At 43.1% G+C, this 22,500-nt stretch overlaps 1 protein-coding gene across 1 annotated transcript in view; it reads right to left on the bottom strand.

The window, feature by feature from the left end:
- The window catches only part of LOC308294849 (voltage-dependent calcium channel subunit alpha-2/delta-1), a gene marked incomplete at both ends in the record, with an annotated part of 206,923 nt that overhangs the window by 47,721 nt on the left and 136,702 nt on the right, over nt 1-22,500 (bottom strand). The window contains 11 exons of the mRNA XM_080737735.1: nt 594-655; nt 1,793-1,864; nt 2,667-2,738; nt 9,776-9,850; nt 14,945-15,025; nt 15,458-15,532; nt 16,210-16,299; nt 16,822-16,871; nt 17,737-17,815; nt 20,284-20,388; nt 21,565-21,723. Of these exons, the coding sequence (XP_080593861.1) occupies nt 594-655; nt 1,793-1,864; nt 2,667-2,738; nt 9,776-9,850; nt 14,945-15,025; nt 15,458-15,532; nt 16,210-16,299; nt 16,822-16,871; nt 17,737-17,815; nt 20,284-20,388; nt 21,565-21,723 (920 nt within the window). The remainder of the gene's footprint in view (nt 1-593; nt 656-1,792; nt 1,865-2,666; nt 2,739-9,775; nt 9,851-14,944; nt 15,026-15,457; nt 15,533-16,209; nt 16,300-16,821; nt 16,872-17,736; nt 17,816-20,283; nt 20,389-21,564; nt 21,724-22,500) is intronic.

Genomic DNA, 22,500 nt, shown 5'->3' with positions numbered 1-22,500 from the left:
AGAGAGAGAGAAAAAAAAGCGAATATTCGACTTGCAAACTGGCCTGAACATCGAATAGTGACTTTGATATTCGAATATTCGAATACTTGGTGAATGCCCTACCACAAAGTAGTAAAAAAGAAAGAAAGAAAGAAAGAGAGAAAGAAAGAAAGAAAGAAAGAAAGAAAGAAAGAAAGAATGAAAAGACAAATAAAAGATATTTGACACATTTGTTTTGATTGCTTTGATTATTATACCAGAGTATACCCAAGACAATTCAAATTGCATTACGTGTTCACTGAAAACACAACAATTGTCTCATATCCAGCACCCACTGACCAGGGAGATGCTGAAGTCATTCTAGAGACTAGAGACTGACCCCTGTTGGCCTAAACGTGTCCTCCATCAAACACAGAACTCTTTATCTGCAGGTATCAATTTAAAACAAAACAAAACCATTATTTAAAAAAAAAACTTAGATAGGCTAGTCCAACAATGGGAAAAAACATATTTTATATCTAAGAACGTTATAAATGGATATACTGTAGATGCAATAATACATCAAATAATACATAAAAGTTCTGTGTCTGGCAATCGATTTAGAGACTTCTTACCTGTAGTCTGTCCCGTTGACTGGTCCCCAAGTGTAGGTCCTCACACCTCTGTCTATATACCTCTGTCAGAGGGCACACAGAGAGAAGTTAACATTCCTGATTCAAGGAAAAGACAAGTAAAAGCAGCTAAATGTATCCACATGGGCCCATTTTTACATTTTGCTGTGAAGTTTCAAAGCACATTTTGTTTATTATTATTACTTTAAAAAATGCCGTCAAAAACATTTTGACGGCATCATCTTCATCATGGTTCATGAATTATTCATTGCGACCGAAGGCCGCAGTTTACTATGAGAAACGGCACATCATGTCCGTGTCTGTCCGCCCGTCCGTGCACGCTTTTTTTACGGTCTATATGGGTTTGCTGCTCTGATATCACGCTGACTCTGACACCCTGACATCAGTGTGATGTCAGGGGAACCAAATCCCTTTTATTGACATATATGGAGATCCCTGTGATGCCAGGGGAACCAAATCCCTTTGGCCAGATGGCCAAGACATGGTGCGACCTCGCTGTCCCTTTTCACCCTTAGGCGTCTATCTAACTAACATAGCGTCGTTGTCGGGCAGAAACCTCGTATCTCCAAGTTTCAAATTTGTATGTTTCTTTCACAAAGTAAACCCTACTTCATCATACAAGGCCGTCGCACAAAAGTAGTGAAAACAGCAGATCTTCAAGCACACAACGCCTCGTGCTTGTAGATCGGCTGTTTTCACTAGTTTAAATCATTGTTAAAATGCTAAATGCAAAACGAACGGTTTTGGACTTACAAGGTTTTCACCCGACAACGACGATAGACCGGTATCATTCAAAGGGGGTTAACACAGACCAGAGACTGTAGGTGGTCTTGACTGAATGTAAGAACACACTGCCCACATGCTGCTGTGCCAGCCCTGCCCGGGGGGCTCAACCTCAACTCTTTGTATCTGTTTATCTGAAGATACAAGGGAAGATCTGGCAAGCAGTTGCTGGATCAACACAAGTTTCGTGTTTCGATTAATCCAGTTTTACAACAGTCGAGAGACAAAGCCCCAATGCCGCGGTGGCCACAGCATGACTAATGCCGAATGCTTTTGCCTGATGGCGGGACTTATTACTACAAAGGCCAATGCCGTAAAAAAAAGGACCATAACAAAATAAACGTTTTTTGGGGGCTTTGCGGGCTACGTCACTTACCACTGTATTTATACTCTCTTACCTCATCCTGAGTCTTCACCAGTGTCTCAATGGTCTGCTCACCTATCTCCCCATCTATCATGGTTCTCCTGATCTAGAGAGAGAGAGAGAGAGAGAGAGAGAGAGAGAGAGAGAGAGAGAAAGAGAGAGCATTTCATTCTCGTTCTACTCTTAGTCTTAAAACTATTACAGACAGTGAGTAAATCACACCAGGAGACTGATCATGATAGTTTTATGAGGCGCTGAGACATCTGCCACATGGGTCTGTGTGTGCTTGTGCGTGTGCGCACGTGTGTGTGTGTGTGTGTGTGTGTGTGCGTGCGTGCGTGTGTGCGTGTGCGCGCACGCGCCCCCAGCTTGTACGTTCTTGTGAGGACAGATAGTTGGACAGTTAGCTGAAATCCTTTAACGTGACATCATTTTGCCGGTCCTACCTTTTCAAGGGGTTATTTTAGGGTGAGGTCAACGAGTGGGTCAGGAGGTCAAGGATTTAGAGTTATGGGTTAAGGATAGGTATGCAGTTAAAGTTATGCTTAGGATGTGTGCGTGCGTGCGTGCGTGCACTGCATATCGTCGCTGTCGGGTGGAAACCGTGTATGTCCAAAACCGTTTGTTTGTATTTATCATTTTAAAAATGACAAACTAGTGAAAATAGCAGATCTACAAGCACACAACGCCTCGCGGTGCGAGGCGTTGTGTGCTTGTAGATCGGCTGTTTTCACTACTTTTGTGAGACAGTCTTGTATGATGAAGCAGGGCTTTACTTGGTGAAAAAACGTACAAACTTGAAACTTGGAGATACGAGGTTTCTGCCCGACAGTGACGATGTGTGTGTGTGTGTGTGTGTGTGTGCGTGCGTGCGTGCGTGCTTGTGCACACGTGCACACGTGCTGTACCTCCACTTTGATGTCGTTCTCTAGCTCAGCATCCAGGAAGTCCAGGGTGACAGGTTCCTGGAATTTAGGGTTCTGAGGAAAGGGTCATAATGTATGAGACATGACTGCACAGCACTGTAGACACATCCGTCACACAGGGACACATTATCAATCACACTAGACATTATGCCACTGTCACTTTTGTGCTACTTGTTTTTCCTAAAATCAGGGGTCTTCAACAGGGGTTCCGGGACTTCTAGGGGGTCCTCAGAGTTACTACGGGGGGTCCTCCAAATATTTGTGTGATAGAAACCTTTTTTTTTTCTCCTTTTTTATTTTAACCACTCGAACCCTAAGCGTCCATATTCAGAGAATTTTAGCCAAAAATAGCAGATCTACAAGCTCACAATGCCGGGCTTGTATAGATCGGCTATTTTCGTTGTAGAGGGGGAAAAGTAAGAGCAGACTATGTACAGAGTGAAAGGTCAAGGTATTAAGTATTGACGGTTCAAGCGGTTAAATATCTGAAAACACGAATTGACATGAATCCAAAATACACTGATGATTGTGCTGTAAAACAATTAAACTATATGGAATCTATGAACAGGTTGTGGGGGTCCTTGCTTCATCTCACTCTCAACTAAGGGGTCCTTGGACTGAAAACGTTGAAGACCCCTGTTCTAAATGCATGTGACATACTCTACACCAGTGAGTCTCAAACTTTAAAAAATGTTGAGGACCCCCGGCCACCTATAAGGATCCATTTAGAATTGGATTGGATTTGCACTCATGATGTCAATCCTTCGTGTTTAATTCAAATTCCTGTGCATTATTTGTAATTCGTAGATTCTGACTTCAGTGCATTTCCGTTTCCAGTGTGAACAAACCAGACCAGTATTATTTTAATCCACCGCAGGCTAGATTATGTTCATTTTTATCCACTTAGCCCACAGGCTAATGTTATGAAGTCATAAAGCGCCTTTGTATCGGTCCATCTGAAGCCTGCTGAGTTGTTACAGTAAAAAGTTATAAAACGCACTAGACCATTTAATTGTTGTTATTCATTGTTGGCTCCTAACCATGGCGATGGGCCACGGACTGAGTGAAATACTGCTCCATGTCCTCCTTAGCACAATTCCATTAAATTAACTTGCAGTGGACTTTTCTTATTTGAGCCATAAAGTCCTGTTGTGTTCCAACATGGGGCCAATGAGAGACACTTTCATAAACTTGACTTGAACCTCATCGACTTGAGGAACATATGAGATTAGCAGGTAAAAACATGGCGGTCCTTTGACAACACATCCATGATAATGGCCCCAGCTGAATCAAATTTGATACAAACTGACACGCGACCCTGTTAATGCCCCCCCTCTTAAAAACCCTATATGTCTCAGTGGGTTTATGGTGATATAAAATGGTAGCAGTAATATAGCGCTTCTCTATAAAACAGCAGTATATGGAATGTGATACTGGTCTGGCCTCAGGGATAGAGCTAAGCATTTGTTACTGGACCTCACAGGCAAAGTTCACCAACTCCATTACAAATGCTTGGGATGACACCATGAGGGAAAGGATGGGATTGATACTAATAGTGTCCATGCAGTACATATTTACATGTATTGCTTCCATTTGTATGTACGCAAGCAACAATCTCTGACGGAATATTCTGAGCTGGTAAGGAGGGGAGCGAGGGAGAGAAGGCGACCCTGTAAGCCATCTGGTTCTGGCGAGTTCTAATTTCTTTTCACGGGAAAGACTTGTGCCTCCATTTGACACCATGTAGAACTCGCCTGTTTTAAACTAAGTTGCACGCTGTTGTCGCGCACTCCTAAATGACCCACAAGCTCGCTGTGAGCTTGTAGAAAGCATAACTCGGGTTTAAGGATGGAGGGAGGAGGTAAATGCATGCAAGAAGGAGGTGTAAGTACATGGTGAATAATCAAACTGAATGAACAAAACAACCAACAGAAGAACTAATACATTGGATGAATGGAATGCAGCTTACGTTCGATGGGCCAGCGAAAGAGAGAAAAAAAAAGCAGAGCACCAAAGGGAGACGATGAAGACGATGGAGCGTCTCCGCATACAAAAAACATGAGAAAAGACAGAATGAAAGATGAAGAGAGGTACAGCAGTGGACACATCAAACACACACAACAACAGAGGAGGGGATAAGAGACACGAGAACGAGGAATGAATGAATTGAAAACACTGAGGAAAAGATCAAATGAGACAGAAAGAGAATGCGAGAGTGGGGTGAGAGTGGGATGTGTGTGGGGGGCTGGGTGTGCCGAATGGACTTATACTGTATCAGCATGCGCATTTCCCATCTTATGAGCAAGCTGAATAATGATGATTGGGATGTTAGGGAGCTGGCTAGATCATCCCTGTTCCTGGATCTAAGGAGACGCAAGGTCCCTTTAGCCAGGGAGTCAAGAGCCACACTTCCTTGGGTTCAAAAGGAAACCCAGGGGAAAACTGGACCCTCGCTACCCGGGTGTTGGAGTTTCATCGGACCGACTGGACTATCTTTGTGTTCAAAGAGTCCCTGGAGTGGGTGCGATCTCTTCTATCATAGGTAGCCACTGTTACTTGTCCAAGACTTGCTGACTGTACACTGCACCGTGTAAATATGCGTGTCCTCCTCTATATGGACATGGACTTATACAGACATCCCAAGTCTCCCGGATGTTGCGGGAGTCTACTGGAAATCAGCGTCTCCTCCCGGACACCCGCGAGTGGCACTGAACCTCCCGGAAATCCCGCCCGCTCCCGCAAATGCTTGCCATATCCGCCTGGATCCGGTCTAGAACCGGATCTGCGACCCACGATGCAAATAAATGTGTTCTCATTCATCGTCAAACTGTCAATCTTGCAGCCTGTGCGACGCACGGCAGCCTGTAGGCAGGCTGTTGTGTGTCTCACTGTGATAGTGACAGAACTTTCTCCCAAATAGGTAAGAAAGACATCATGCTATAAATTAACCCGATTATATTAAGCCTAAAATGGTTCGGCCGCCGTGCAGAACCGTTTGTAACAGTTTTTAACCATTTTTAACCGTAGAAAAATGAGTAAAATCAGAGAAAAGAATATATATTTTTGATGTCTGACTTATATGGCACAGGGTGAGATATTGAAATAAAGCAACTACAAACTCCAGAAGGGGTGTATGATAAATTTGAAATGTATTTTCTGTACAAACATAATGGAACACAGAGACAGCTGAGGAGGAGAGAGAAACGTTCAAAGGACTGGAGGTCAGCCACAGCATCCACACACTCCTCCCACATCTGACTGCATGGGCCAATCAAGACTGACTGATTGACAGCCAGCCTGTATGAGAAACCTCGCACACATCGCCCCAGGGGTTGATGAAAAAATAAAGAATAAATGAAAAACGCTTTCACTGGGACAGTGAGAGCATTATGGAAATAACTCATAAAGTCTGTGTGTGTGTGTGTGTGTGTGTGTGTGTGTGTGTGTGTGTGTGTGTGTGTGTGTGTGTGTGTGTGTGTGTGTGTGTGTGTGTGTGTGCGTGCATGTGATCGCGTGCATGCGGTTCACAGCACCACTTGCCAAGCACACCCCCTGCTCCCACTCTCTGCTTAGTATTCTAATAGAAGACAGAAAATATGAAAATGCGAGCGCGAGATTTGTTTGACAACGGCGCCCAGATGGATCCGTACGAGGAGGCAGAGTGGTAAAACACTGCCTGTCATGAAAGCACCGCTATCAAGCATGCAGCGTTGTCGCTATATACCCACATGCAGCATTGATTTGTAATGGGAGCCCCTTTCTTATAACATTTACTCTGCTGCAAAGGCAGAGATATATTTCAACTGAAACCGTCTCTCCTTGGTTTCAGGTGAAGCCACCCAGTCGAGGCCGGAAGCCAGTATCACACAGGCTTTCATTTTCCAGAGATTTCAGCAGAGGCGTCAATTGGGTATGGCAAGCTATGGCAGCTGCCATACCTTGGCTACAGGTGGAAATTATAAAATGTACTTTTCATTGTGCCTGTTGCTAAGGTATGGCAACATGACTGGTGTCTTGCACGCGCGCACACCAGTCATGTTGCCATACCTTGGCTTTTGCTGAACGGACGCCACAGGATTTCAGCATCTAGATTTGTGTCCTCAAGTACAATCGTTCAGTGATGACTAGTATTCTTGACTTAAAGACCTGTGTGCGTGTGTGTGTGTGTGTGTGTGTGTGTGTGTGTGTGTGTGTGTGTGTGTGTGTGTGTGTGTGTGTGTGTGTGTTTGTGTGTGTGTGTGACACAGAGACAGAGAGAGAGAGTGAAAGAAGAAGGGGGGTGGACGTAGCCAGACAGAGGGAGGGACAGAACCGAGTCAGAGCTAGACAGGAAGCTTTGAGTTATCATCAGCATCACTCACTTCCTCTAGGTCCCACCCTTGTCTTGTATACACACAAACACACACGCACACGCACACAAACACACACACACACGCACGCACGCACGCACGCGCGCGCGCGCATACAGTAAACACACATGAAATCATGAAGGCAACAGTGGGAAACTCCATCACTTCTGTTTATTTAAATGCTCCCAGCAGGAGGTAACAGGGGGAATAAAAGGAGACTTAAAAAGTGTCTCAGGGAAGAAATGGTTCAATTATTTCTCTCTCTCTCACACACACGCGCACGCACACGCGCACGCACACGACAAACTTAGGAGAATGCGTGTCACAATACAGTTGTGTATTGAGAGCCGTGCCGCTTCCAAGACCTACTTTACTTTCACTACTGCTAATTATGCTAATGACTACTGAGAATTCTATCTCTGCACACTCGTAAAAATACCAAAAATACATTTTCTACTACTATCATTACTAATTCTAGCTACAGTAACCCACTGCTTCTGCAGTCTAAAAGTCTACAGTCTCACCTCGCGGAAGGTGACGGCATGCTTATCGTTGACTCTGAGCCTCCTATTTTGGGTCCTTTTCTAGTGGTGCGATGACGGGAGAAGATGCAGAGTTACGGGACGGTTGAGTGTGACTCTAAGCTGTACCCTAAGCCTCGGAGTACAGTGGGGGCTTTGTGAAGAAGTGTTTCAGTATGATCACAGTCACATGAGACCACCAACCGCCACTGTCAAAACACGTTAACTCTCCAGCTGAGCCACTTTGAAATGTTTTTTTGGAAGTGCTGCCACATAAATGGCCATGTATCACACAATTAAACATACATTTAAACACGTGTGAGCGTGCACAGCACACACATGGCGCAAACGCACAAAAGCACATACCCACAGTGATGGAAGAAGTACTCATATTTAATTTTACTTTTGTAAAATGATCGATACCACAATGTAAAAATACTACAAGTTACAAATAAAAGTCCAGTACTAAAAATGTACTTGGGTAAAAGACTAAAAGTATTGGCATCAGAATGTACTCAAAGTAACATAGATGTAGATGTATGTTGATGTAGACTATAAAAATCGTTTGAAAATAGCAGATCTAAAAGCTCACAACGCATCGCGATGCAATACTTTGCGAGCTACAGTAGTATATAGGGCTGACGTGGTAACTAGTAACTAAAGTTCAAATTCAAATAATTGTAACGGAGTAAAAGTACAATATTTGCCTCTGAGTTATAGTGGAGTAGAAGTAAAAGTATTGAACACACACACACACACACTCGCATGCAAACGTGGACACACACGCACGCACGCACACGACATGCGCGTTACATTGCTCAGGGTTAAGTGGCGTAGAGATTGGATCCATGAGCGAGTGTCTTTGTTGATTTGAATGTGGGGCTCTGCGTCTGGAGGAGATGATATGTGAACATGTGTCTCGGGGGGGAACCAGCCTCTCTGATCCGGAGAGAGAGGCCCCCTCGGAGCACAATGACCCCCCAAACACGCTGCTCATGCCTGGGCAGCACATGGCCACTCTGCGGCCTCTCAGAGCCACGCATGCCTGGGGCTGAGGGAGGCTGAGCGGGGACGGTTGTACTGAAAGATGGGTCAGGACCCAATACCGGGTCACGGATAATTCCTTCTTGGGTCGCATTTTAATGCCTGCCGATGGCTAGACGTGTCGTTATGTGTATCAGACGGGTCTTTGAGAGGTTAAGGCAGACACCCGCTAAAAGGGTGGGTATGGCTCAGGTAGCGAATGACCTGACATCTTATAGTACTTGTGAGGTTGAGAACTTTGGGCAAAAAACGTGTCAATGGATTGAGGCCTTTTACTATTAGCATTAAAAAAAAGTTTCACTTTTGAGCATAGCCTACCATAGAAACCAAGTCCATTGTTGTGAAAGATGAAAGCAAAACTCTATGGTAAAACAGATGTCAGATTTAGTCTAGACTTGTGAACATGAACAAGGCGTTCCTGTAGCTAGAAGCGAGAAAACCAAGATTCTCTCGGCAATGTTCACAAGAAAGCAACTCGGCCCGAGCGGTTCCGCTGTCGGTAAATGGGAAACCAATGTTGTGGAGAGCACTGACAATTTTCAGCTGCAATACCATTAACCATCAAACTGAAAAGAAGCTAATGCATGTAAAAGATTCAACATTGCACGAGTCCACAAGATGAGTGCCTGATTTACTGTGTACTGATCCGTTTCCCAGCTGTGGGAAAGATTTGTTTATGGCTATTGATGGAACTGCCTCGAGCCTTAGCAATACCACTCACTGTAGTGGCTTCGATGTGGAATTGCACACATGACATTGTGTTTTAGCGTGATTTTTTTTCTTTCTTTTTCGCTTTAGAAAGCATCTGTAGACTATCTCCACCGTATGCCACGCAAACCTCTTTCCCGGCTTCATTCGAAAACATATATTCCAGCACGCTGCCAAGCGTACATAACTGTCATTATCTCGACCCCACTGGCTGACACGAGACGGCTGATGATTTCAAATCACACTCTTTAACCGGGGATTGAGCTCTCAATACCGAGACTGATGAGGTGACAGCACATGGAAAAAGTTTGAGATGCAACCGCACCATCTGCTAGCCTGCACGTTATTTATCCAATGGAATGCTAATACGGTCTATATACCCTGCCCACCCGAGCAGATAGCGCCATGTGCCCGCTTGGCCGACGCCCAGCTTTCAATGCAAAGTATTGAGAGATGGAACATGCCTTACCTTTGGCTGGAGATTGGGGTGGAGCAGCACGTAGCCGTTGGGATCGATGGCAAAGTAGTATCCATTAGGGCCAATCTGAAGCAAGAGAAGAACAAAGGATGATAACAATGATTACATTTTACTTCTCAATTTGTTAAGGTGTTTCTTCTTTATCGTTTTTATCCCACGATTTTGTAACCCATTTTTTTCACCCAGTGCCAATTGTCTAAACTATGTAATCCTGGGCTCTGATCTCCCTCTGCCGTTAAAGGAGTAGTTCACCCCCAAAATGACTTTTTTTCTATTGATTAGTCATGCCATGGAGAGTAGAGTTCAATAATATTTTTTGGTTTTTGTCACATTCCTAAGACAAAAATTTGATTCGAGTAAATTTACCCTCATTGATTCCGAATGGGGACCTGTTTCGAAACGGGTCCCCATCCGGAACGAATGGGGGTAAATTTATTGTTATCACATTTTTGTCTTAGGAATGCGACAAAAAACTAAAGATATTATTGAACTCTACTCTCCATGGCATGACTAATCAATAGAGGAAAAAAAAGTCATTTTGGGGGTGAACTACTCCTTTAAGGTGTTTCTTTCACTGAATAGAACCGAACAGGTGTTCCATCAATTGTTCAAAGCCAATTTGTATCAATTATTTGATCAAATCAAGCTGGACCTGGAGCGTTGGAACTCCCTTCGTGGTTGGGCAGAGTTTCAATTCTAAAAAATCTCCCTTAATTGGCTTCAAGGGGAGTGATTACCAATTTATTCACATATCAAATAAGTTGTCAAATAAATTGCTTGTTTGGCTCTTTCATTTGCTGTGAACAAACACATCTACTTTACCAAGTCAAGCCTAGCGTCTCTATTCTGAGGCAAACATTCAGGGAACATGAACATCTACGAGCTCACAACATCTCACAACACAACACATTGTGGCTATTTGGTGGTCTTCAACAGGGGGTCCGGAACCCCTAGGGGGTCCTCAGAGTTACTACAGGGGGTCCTCCAAATCTTTGTGTGATAGACACTTTTTTCTCCTTTTTTATAACCACTTGAACCCCAGTGTCCTTATTCTGAGAACCTTAGCCAAAAATAGCAGATCTACAAGCTCATAACACCTCACGCTGCAAGGTGTTGTGAGCTTGTAGATCGGCTATTTTCGACAAAGGTTTGGTGTAGAGGCGGGAGAAGAGCAGACCAAGTACAGAGTGAAAGGTCAACTTTATTAAGTATTGACGGTTCAAGTGGTTACATATCTAAAAATAGAAATTGACATGAATCCAAAATACACTGATGAATGTGCTGTCAAATGATGAAACTATAGTAGTAAGACACCTGAGGGTGGAATGCGACCTCAGGGTGACATGTGACCTCGCCCTAAAGGGCGAGGTCGCGCCAATTCTTGACTATCTGGCCAACCACAGCGTTTCTCTGACGATTCTAGTTGTTATCATTCTGGGGGGAGTTTGTTCATGTTTTTGTGAGGGTATCAACCCTAGGAGACACGGGGAGAACATGCAAACTCCACACAGAAAGGCCCTATCGCCAACCCCACCTAGGGTGTGAGCGATAGGGCCTAAACATGGAGATGTGGAGAACACTATATATGGAGATAGTCCAGTCCATCATGTCATATGGGACTACCGTCATAGACAGTAGCCATTGTTAGGCCGGAGTCAATGGCTGTCTGTCTGTCTGTCTGTCTGTCTGTCTGACTGTCTGTACAGGAAGTGATGTCACATGACATACTTTTTATGCCCATATATGAGTCATTCTGTACCACATCTCCATGTTTAGGCCAAACAGGTTCGCTCCATTTCTCCATGTATAGGTCCAAATGACCAACGTCGAGCTTGACAAGGAGGATACCGCACATTGTACCTCATCCACCCTTTCTTCTCTCTCCTTTTGGTATCTTTATCCTCCTCCTCCTTTTTTTCTTTTTTATTCTTCTCTTTTTTTCACAGCCGTCCCCATATTTACTTTAGAAAATATATATTAAATTCTAAGAACGTTTCGAGTACCAGTTTGATACAAGAGCGAATAAGGGCTACACTTCTGGAATCCTGTACGTCGACTTAAAGTCGGATCCAGGCCTAATAACTTTATCTAGCCGCCCCCGTTGCCACCTCCTTTTCTTTTCTGAGACACATTGTACCTCATCCACCCTTTCTTCTCTCTCCTTTTGGTATCTTTATCCTCCTCCTCCTTTTTTTGTCTTTCTTAGTCTTGTGTATCCTTCTCTTTTGGCTACTGTCTATGACGGTAGTCCCATATGACATGATGGACTGGACTATCTCCATATATAGTGTTATCCACATTTCGTGTAGCTGCCCCGTACAGGAAGTGATGTCCCAACTCGCTGACATCACACTGACATCACAGAGGTTACGGAAGGAAGGAAGGACACTCAAGCGACACGGTTTTTCAGAGTATATGCGACCTTCGGTCGCAATTAAATCTACAAAAACGTTGTGGGGGTCCCTGCTTCATCTTTCTCTCAACTAAGGGGTCCTTGGCCTGAAAACGTTGAAGACGCCTGGTGTAGAGGGGAAATGAAGTATATAGGGTTAAATATAGACCTCTGGAGGGCTGGAGGGTAGTTCAAGGTATCGTAGGACGACTTGTTAACATCCACTTTTACTCCAGTTATTAATATTCCTGTTTTCTACCAGGTGTCTTAAATTCAGACAAGGCATTCAACAAGGGATTCAAAGGGTACCTCTTCCTAATTGGATCTCTTTTGGATGGAGTCCTTATGACCCTTTGATACGATACAGTACAGTACCGTAATAATGATGAACCCAGTAATGACAGAATGACTTTCAGGTAATATATTAAGAAAAATACTTCCTTTTTAATGTCGCTAATATTTTGTTTTGTTCCCCAGGAGATACATCAATCAGCGTTTTATACAACAGTATGAGGAATTATTATGCTACGGGAGCTGGGATAGGCATAGAGATTCAGAAGATATGAGTGAGGAGAGCTCGAACAATAAAAAAGATAATGATCTCCAATCAAACCCGGGCATTGCGACTCAAAATATTACACAGAGTGCATTTATCACGTCTGATAACCTCTCCGAATTTAAACCTGCCTTACAATGGCAACCTTATACTCAGGGACGTACTGGCCATTGGGAAAAGCGGGACAACTCCCGAACGGCTGGTTCATTCCCGGCCGGTCCAGGCCGGCCATTAGGGAAAAATGGCCGGCCTGTTCCATTTTGGGGGCTGGGCGGCCAACAAAGTAAATCGTCACTGTCGGGCAGAAACCTCGTATCTCCATGTTTCAAATTTGTAAATTTTTTTGCAATACAAAGCCATTGCACAAAAGTAGTGAAAACAGCAGATCTACAAGCACACAACGCCTCGCGGTGTGAGGCGTTGTGTGCTTGTAGATCGGCTGTTTTCACTAGTTTAAATCATTTTTAAAATGATAAATACAAAACAAACGGTTTTGGACATACAAGGTTTCCACCCGACAACGACGAAATGTAATTGGCCCACTGGCTTGTCGCTTTGTCACAAATCTTTGAGTAGCAGCAGCGCTATAGAGAGATCTCTCTATAGCGCGCAATGAGAGCCTCTCCAACTCTTTTTCCCGGGCTGAATCAGGGGCCCAGCATGTCCCTGATGAAATGCACACCATGTTAGGAACTGAGCTTGATCTGGATCCAGTATCACTTCACAGCTAATTTAACCAAAATGTGGAACGCTTTTCTTCACTATGTAAATGTGAATGAATGTACCATTCTATCTAGAGCCTTTATATGAAGCACATGAGATGCAAAAGTCCCAGCTGGTGGTTATCTTTGTTGAGATGTGGTGGTGATAGCAGACTCAGCTTAGTGGAGGATGTTCAACAGATGTGTTGTTTTTGGTTTTATTTTTTCCAATTTTTTATTCTGTATTTGTTGTTTTTTGCTGTTCTTTTTCTCTGATTGTGCTGAGTTGTGTGGTGTTGTGTTAAATGTTTTCTGTATAATGGAAAAATCAATAAAACAACACAATGAAAATAAATGACAGAATAAAACAAAATAGTGAGAGATAAGAAAGAGAGGGCTGTCAAATTGTGATTATGTGTTATGTGCAATAACTGGTTGTGTCTCAAAGCTGTGTACGTGTGTGTGTGTGTGTGTGTGTGTGTGTGTGTGTGTGTGTGTGTGTGTGTGTGCGTGCGTGCGTGCGTGCGTGCGTGCGTGCGTGCGTGCGTGCGTGCGTGCGTGCGTGTCTGTGTGTCTGTGTGTGTGTGTAAACTGGACCAGTTGTCTCTTGGACCAATTTTTTTTTGCCCTACCCCAAATCTCTTAGCCAAAAATAGCTCATCTACAAGCGTAATAAAGATTCCAAGGGACGTTCATTCTGAAAAATGAGGTTGTCAGTGACACCAGTGGACAAGCATGTGTCATGTCTGTACACACATTCGTTACATTGAGCACTATACAGGTATTATCATGTTGTGCTCTTTCTTTCTTTTTTCTCCCACCAAAAATCTGAACAAAACCGTGTGATACAGTATGTTGAACAGAAACAGACACCAACAAAGGAAAACTAAAACACAAGATCAAATCTACAGATGTGGCATTTCAACACTTCACACGTCCTGCCATTGGCAAGACAGAAAATGAAGATTATAGATCAGCTATTTTTTATATTTTTATGACTTTCTCTGACATAAAAGTTTAAATCTTCCCATGAAGCTGGATTCAGTTTCTGCAAAAATACGCTCCATTCTCCATAAAATTTGCAAAGTCAAAATAAGCAAATCCCGAAGAGTTGAAACCCTAACCCTACATCTAAATGTGTGTGGTTAAAATAACTATAAATAAACAAAGTGTAAGCATAAAACAAGGTATGATGTGGAATATTCAAGAAGGCCTTGGCGTGTGCAACCAGTGCACGAGTGGGACTGTTTGGTCGGTGATGCAGACATCAAAACAGAATGTCACATTGTTTGTGACGTAATCCCCTCACTCACTAACAGCTCCACGGGGAGAGAACAAGCACTGCACCATTGAAAATGAGGCTAGCTGTCTGGATAAGGTGAGATAGATGTGTTTTGGGGTTTTCTATGTATAAGTGTTTGTGCGTGTGCGTGTGCGTGTGTGTGTGTGTGTGCGTGCGTGCGTGCGTGTGTGCGTGCGTGCGTGTGTGTGCGTGTGAGAGAGACACTCACTGTGAAGCGCGGTGTGAGTTTCTTAATGTCATTCAAAGACACATCAATCCCCATTACACCCAGAATCAACTGGTTCTGGTACTGAGAAACAGAGAGTGAGAGAGAGAGAGAGAGAGAGAGAGAGAGAGAGAGAGAGAGAGAGAGAGAGAGAGAGACATTTAAACATTGAAGAATATACTATTTCGTTATTATGCTCTCAACCTGACATTAACTGCTACATCAGAGTATTATATCGTCGTTGTCGGGTGAAAACCCTGTATGTCCAAAAAAAACGTTCGTTTTGCATTTATCATCTTAAAAACTAGTGAAAACAGCCGATCTACAAGCACACAACGCCTCGCACCGCGAGGCGTTGTGTGCTTGTAGATCTGCTGTTTTCACTACTTTTGTGCGACGGCCTTGTATGATGAAGCAGGGCTTTACTTTGCGAAAGAACAAAAAAAATTGAAACTTGGGAGATGTGAGGTTTCCATACCCGACAACGACAATATACAGTATCTTTCAGAAAAATACCTCTCCCTTCTTGTCATCTTTGCTCTTGGTCTTGTTGAAGACGGGTAGAGTTCCTGTGATGACCAGACCCAGTTCCTGATGACGACAGAGAGACAGAAAAAGAGAGAGAGAAACTACTTTTGAAGTATTTTTTAAGCCAGTACAGTACTCCAGAAACGTACACTTGTAGTTGAGTAAGGAATTGACTAAAGGGCTTTGCAGACGGACAAACCAATGATTCTCTATGATCTCATGTACACCTGCTCTGAATTTGCTGTGCGGCAAGTGGCTGCGGCAGTGCGTTTTCTTCTCGATCGAACCCAGTTCAATTTGTGCGTATTTTAGCATGTGGTAAAAACTTAACTCAAAGGCCTGTCCATACCGTCTCCGACCACCAAACTTTTCGCCTGAGAGTTCCGACTTTCCGACGTGCAGCTTTCCGAACTTCGGGGTAATGCTTTTCAGATGATTTTGTAGTTGAACCAGACCTTTCCGACGAAAGGTTTGGTGGTCGGAGACAGTATGGACAGGCTAAGTTAAGGCATAAGAGCTGGTACTTAAGACAATCAAAGTCGAGCCCAATGACTCCTTTTTGGATCCGCAGTGCGGATTCCGCACAGCATTGCACACCAAATCTAATGCGTTTTAATCATGCAGCAAGGAAAAACGCAACGGGCCTGTGTGCAAAGCCATTAAGACTATACCGGTATATTCTATACTTTCACTCAAGTAGTGGGGTTGAGTACTGTGTCCACCCCTGGCTGTTGACCTACCAGAGCGTCCAGGTAGACGTTAGTCCACTGGACCTGCTTGGCCTGCTGGTCTGCCAGCACCATGGGTCTTCCCAGCACGTCCAGGTACTCCTGAGTCACACACACACACACACACACACACACACACAGTACAAGACATGAAGGATTCTTGGAGCCATTCATACAGTACTTATTACGCAATATTTTATGCTTTAAATATTAAAAAAATAGCAGATATACAAGCTCACAGCGCGGCACCGAGTGCCGCGCTGCGAGCTTGTAGATTTGCTATTTTTTGAAAAATCTTGAAAGTTTGTGCAAATCTTTGAATATTTTAAATCCTTCTAAGGTGACCCACAAAACTACATGTATTTGGCCACGGACCCCCATCTCAAAATAGGTTGTTCCAGGGACCCCCACCCCCCAGAAGCAAATATTTGAGTTACAAATGTTCACTTTCAAAAAGTTATATTCAAAGACTTGCCAAAAAAAGAAGAAAAAAAAAATATATATATATATATATATCACGTTTTTTCAAAAATAGCAGATATACAAGCTCGCAGCGCAAGCTTGTATATCTGCTATTTTTCAATAGTTAAAGCATTCAATAACAGAGCCATGCATCCCAATCACCTGTGTGTTTATTCTAATGGCTCCGATCGAGGGGATCTCGTAGAAGTAACCTGGAAAGGTGAACAGATTAGATTGTTATTACAGCATTTAGTACATAAGTGTTACGTAGGGGACGGGGTAAATGGTTGAGAACCACTGTACTACGCAACAGCGTCAAAGCACAACACACAGTCAAACAAAGCAAGTGCAGACAGTCATCATGTGCACAGACTGGAACTCAACATGACCCCTGAGACTCCAGAGGACTGCTGCTTTTCATTCTAGCTGTCTGTTTAAGAATAAATGATGACACATAAGTTTCAACTATTGAGGAAGTCAGGGGGAAAAACAATCTAACTAAGTTCAAACCCCTCTGTGGGTTTAAAGCAGGGGGTTCTCAAACCTTGTCAGGCTGTGACCCCCAAAATACACATATTTGAACCGGGGACCCCCACCCTGACAAGCACTTGGAATTGTAGGTATTGCATATAATGTGACTCGGTTCCAGCAGATCTACATGCTCACAACGCCTCCCAACGCGAGGCATTGTGAGCATGTAGATCGGCTATTTTCACAATGTTCGCCTCTTGCTTACGTAATATTTGACAGTTTGGCCAGTTTGATATTAAAACAAACTGAAATTGAAAGTCCTTAAATTGTCACTTTAGAAATGTGCAGATACCATCTCTTATACTGTGTGTTGCTTTGTTTACCATTGAGTGAGAAAAAAATTACATTAAGCTAATAATCTGGGGACCCCACAAAATAATTTGGGGACCCCACTCTGGGTCCCGACCCCAAGTTTGAGAACCACTGGTTTAAAGGACAACCTGAAGCAATTGAGAACCCCGATTCTTCCACTATGTAATGTAGATTATAGCATTTGATTGTTTTATTTGTTTATTTGTTAGTTTTAGATGTGGTGTTGAGCCGTACCTTTGTTGGCACAAGCCATCCACTGGATGGGTCCTTTGTCGTAGTTGTGCTGGCCTACAGAGAAGGTGAATATTCTGACCTGAAACACAACAGAACATCCAGACAGCTCAAACAACAGCATGTCTAGTCTATAGAGTTGTCCAGAGGCACTGTTCGAAATGTGATACTCAGCACTTTGTAACTTTGAATAGACAAAAAAAGAGAAGAGAAAAAAGTGCTGTGTAGTTTGTGTTATAGTAGCTAATTATTCTCCTCACAACTCAGAAGAACTTTATTGCTAATATTTTCATAGAAGGAATACTTTTTAATTTAATTTAATTACTATATCACACACGCACGCACGCACGGCACGCACACAGAAACCGGGACCTGTTAAGAGTTGGGGCGGGTACAGTAGTCTAAACAAACCATGCAACTTTTGTTAATTACTCTGTAAATTAGTCTGACAAATATTGTTCTGTAAGTAAAGTTGAAATTCATCACAATGGCCTGGCCACAGGGTAGTGGTCCAGGCACCTAGGCTAGTAATCCAGCCCTTGCGGCGTCGCAGGTTCGAGTCCTGATCCTGACGACCTTTCTCTCTCCCTCGCTGCCCCCGTTTCCTGTCAAGCCTACTGTACGCCTATCAATAAAGGCAGAAAAAGCCCCAAAAATATCTAAGGAAATGCATCACAATAACATAATGTATGACAGCATATAGTATGCCATTTTGCACGGTCATTTTTCAAATGTGGAAAAATTGCACACAAAAGAATATTCCTTCTAACATTTTGCTACCACTTCAAGACCGTTTGGTTTTTATCATGGGAGGCGGGGCAACAACTGGACCGGGGCAATTCTGTCCCTTTGGAGAGAGGGAACGCCACGACTCTCACCAACTGCTTTTGATTCAGCCTGGGATCCATTCCCTGTCATCAGCATGGAGAAGTTAACCCTATTCTGGGCATAACGTAATGGACAAAGATTCTGAAACAATAGCAGATCTACAAGCTCACAACGTAAGAAGTAACGATGAGTATCGGTTACAGCGGAAGTGAAGCCTCCTTCCCCACTTCCGTTTCATTTTTAATATCGGCACATTTATCCTAAAATAAATAAAAATCCTCTAAGCACATTTTAACTTGCTGCTTAGCAGAAATGACATTTTAAAATATATGTCCGTGAACGGACAGCTTCCATTACTCGCTGTTCAGGAGGTTTAGTTCCAGACTCTATATAGCATTTGGAGATTGTAGAATAGTTGTCTGGCTAGGCGAGACTAAAGCCCTTTGCACACAGGGCAGTTGCGTTTTTTTCGTTTGCTGCATGAATAAAACGCATTGGATTTGGTGTGCAAGGCTGTGCGGAATCGGCGCTGCGGATCCCAAAAGGAGTCATAAAAGGAGTGTTGAGTTTTTTTTTTACCGCATGCGACAAGACGCATGAATCGAACTGGGTTCGATCGAGGAAAAAACGCACGGCCGCAGCCACTCGTCGCACGGCTAATTCGGAGCCGGTGTGCATGAGGTCGTAGAGAATCATTGTTTTCTTTTAAAAAAATGAAATTGTCCGTTTTATCTGTGCGGATAAACGCGCCTGTGTGCAAAGGGCTTTATAATTACCTAATGACCTTAGTCTAAGAACCTTAGTTTGAACCTTATAGTTTCAGCACTGTTGAAACACTCCTTTCACTAGTAGGCACTGCAGACAGGTCACAGATGAAACAGGGTAGACATGAGGGCCATGCTGTAAGCAACCCACAGTGCATGTTGTAGCCTTGATGTATACTTTTGATCAAATGCATGCAGGTGCTTCTAGAGAGGCATGGTTTGCTTTGTCATATTTTGTAATCAAAGGCCGCCTCCGATTTTCATGCACACGCTTATGATTTAAAATGTGTGTGCGTGTGTGTGGACAGTGGTCCACTCCAAACGCTGAGGTAAAGAAACGTGTTGTTGTAGTTTGATTTAACATAGCGTGCCACCGAAAAAAGTGATTATGTTGCGAGGAAAACATTTAGATAATAGCCATTTTGGTTAGAACTGACTGAAAATAACTTTGTACTACAAGTTTAAAATGATACTAAATATTTCTTGTGTCCAAATAAATTCCAAATAATTATCAAATGATTTCGCGGCACCCCTGGACTGCCGTCGCGGCACCCCAGGGTGCCCCGCCGTCACCCACTTTGAAAACCCCTGGTGTAATATACAGCGTGTGTGAGATGTCCTTTGTCTCTGACAGTGTGCAGAATAACAAAGCTCTCATCTGCCCTCCATCTGTGTAAGCTGTTAGGCGAAGAGGATGTGCAAAGCGGAAGTGAAACCCAAAGGGAGCTCTGAAAAAGCTGAGTCGAATAAAAACCAAGACAGGAGCGCATCCAGCCATATAAAAGCAAACAATCCTCTCTCTGCTGTGTGTGTGTGTGTGTGTGTGTGTGTGTGTGTGTGTGTGTGTGTGTGTGTGTGTGTGTGTGTGTGTGTGTGTGTGTGTGTGTGTGTGTGTGTGTGTGTGTGTGTATGTGTGTGTGTGTGTGTGTGTGTGTGCGTGCGTCTCTCTCTGACCTACCTTTTTCTCAGAGTTGTATTTCTCCAGTATGGCCTTAGCTCTCTCCTCTCCTCCATCGGTGAACAACATGATGAGTTTGTTGCAGTTGGCTCTGCTCACGTTAGTCTGCTCAAAGCAAATACGTTGTGTTACTGATGCATCATGCCTATAGGGATGGGATGATACGCGATATTATCGTTTATCGGGATGGAAACACTCACGATAATCGTATCGTGGAGATTTAATTTATCGTGATATCGTCCTATGTCATGCACTGCACTACGATCAATTTACCTTTTATTTGCAGAGCTGTATATCCGGTACCACTTAAACCCTTTATAATTGGTAAAAGGTACTTATACTTACTTGATACAGTCTTTTTTTAACTTTCTATCAAATGTCTTTTCCAAAAAATAGCTGATCTACAAGCTCACAACGCGTCGCTGTGAGCTTGTAGATCAGCTATGTTTTGGCAAATGTTCCGCTGATTAACGCGATAATATCGTAAATCGCGATTTCTTTTGTCAAAATAATCGTGATATGACATTTTCATATCGTCCCATCCCTAATCATGCCATTCTTTTAATTTTTCATTCATTTCCTATCCTTCTTCTTTTTTTTACCTTGATTGTTTATTTCAACACATTATTATTATTTACCATTACTAGTGGTTCTCAACCTTTCCTGGATCAGGGCCCATCTGAGCATTTAACACATGTTAAGAGGTCAGCTGGGTGATCATTGCATGCATTTTGAGAGCATGTTAGAATCAATCAATCGATTGTAAACACTTTTTAGGTTTTTAAAGAAAATACAAAATATTATGACATTTCCTTTTTTTACATACTGTATACGTTTTTATATTAATGTGATATTATCATTAACATCTTTGATTATTTGGGGCTCACTTGCATTAATCCCACAGGTTGAGAACCACATCTCTAAAAATAAAAAATAGAAATGTTTAATTTTGACAGTCAACGCATGCCATTGTCAAGATAATCTACCAGCCAACCACACTGCACACATAACATGTACAGTTAGTGAACTAAGTTGCTTTCAGCAGTGTCTGAGTACAGCCTCAGACAGTCCATCTATTACAAACACTGACATGTAGTAGAGGTGTAGACTAGATAACACCTTTGACCAGCAGATGGCAGCGTAAGATAACACTTTGCTTTTGTTGCATTTTACAGGTAACATCCATTCATGAGTTAGTTGGTTTTGTCCCTCTCAGCGTTTTTTTCTTTCTTTTTTTTTCTTTCCTTTTTAACATTTTGGTAGTGCAATGACGTAACTTACCACCGACAGCTGCTCAAAAGCAAACTCAAAGCCCTTGGTGTAGTTGGTGATCCCTTTGGCCGAGATGTTCTGCACGCCATCCTTCAGCATCTTCTTGTTCCTCACGTTGGCCTGGACCAGGCGGTCGAAGCACGCCGTGTTATTCACAATGGTGTTGAACTGGGGGTAAAAGTATTATTCACAATGGTGTTGAACTGGGGGTAAAAGTATTATTCACACTGGTGTTGAACTGGGGGTAAAACATGTTATTCACAATGGTGTTGAACTGGGGGTAAAAGTATTATTCACACTGGTGTTGAACTGGGGGTAAAATGCAGGGGCGTCACAAGGGGGGGGGGGGGTGGAGTGGGACTGAGTTACTAGGGCCCAAGGTGGAGGGGGGCCTTAATTATTTTATACTTTAGCTATTGAAAAATAGCAGAACTACAAGCTCACAGCGAGCTTGTAGATCTGTATTTTAGTCGTGAAAATGTGTGCAAATCTTTGAATATATGTATTTTTTTTAGCGAACATTTGTAACTCAAATGTTGCTTCCGGGGGGGTCCCTGGAACGAAATATTTTGAGATGGGGGTCCGTGGCCAAATACATATCATTTTGGGGGTCCTTCACATGAAAAGATTTGAGCACCACTGATGTAGAAACATAGGTTTTTCATAAATCCTTTTAAGACTTGCACACATTTTCACGATTTTTCAAAAATAGGAGATCTACAAGCACTCGGTGCTGTGAGCTTGTATATCTGCAATTTTCCAATAGTCAAAGCACAAAATAACGCAGTGAATCCTTGTACCCAGGGCCCAGAATTTGTGTGCGACACCCCTGGTAAAATGTGTTATTCACAATGGTGTTGAACTGAGGGTAAAAGCAGAGGCGAGAAGTTGCAACCCACAAATTATTCCCACAGGTGTATATATAATACACGCTCGCTGTGTGTG

The sequence above is a fragment of the Nannobrachium achirus genome (assembly GCF_963921795.1).
Source record: "Nannobrachium achirus genome assembly, chromosome: 11".
Taxonomy (NCBI): domain Eukaryota; kingdom Metazoa; phylum Chordata; class Actinopteri; order Myctophiformes; family Myctophidae; genus Nannobrachium; species Nannobrachium achirus.
This window is presented reverse-complemented; position numbering and strand designations above follow the sequence as displayed.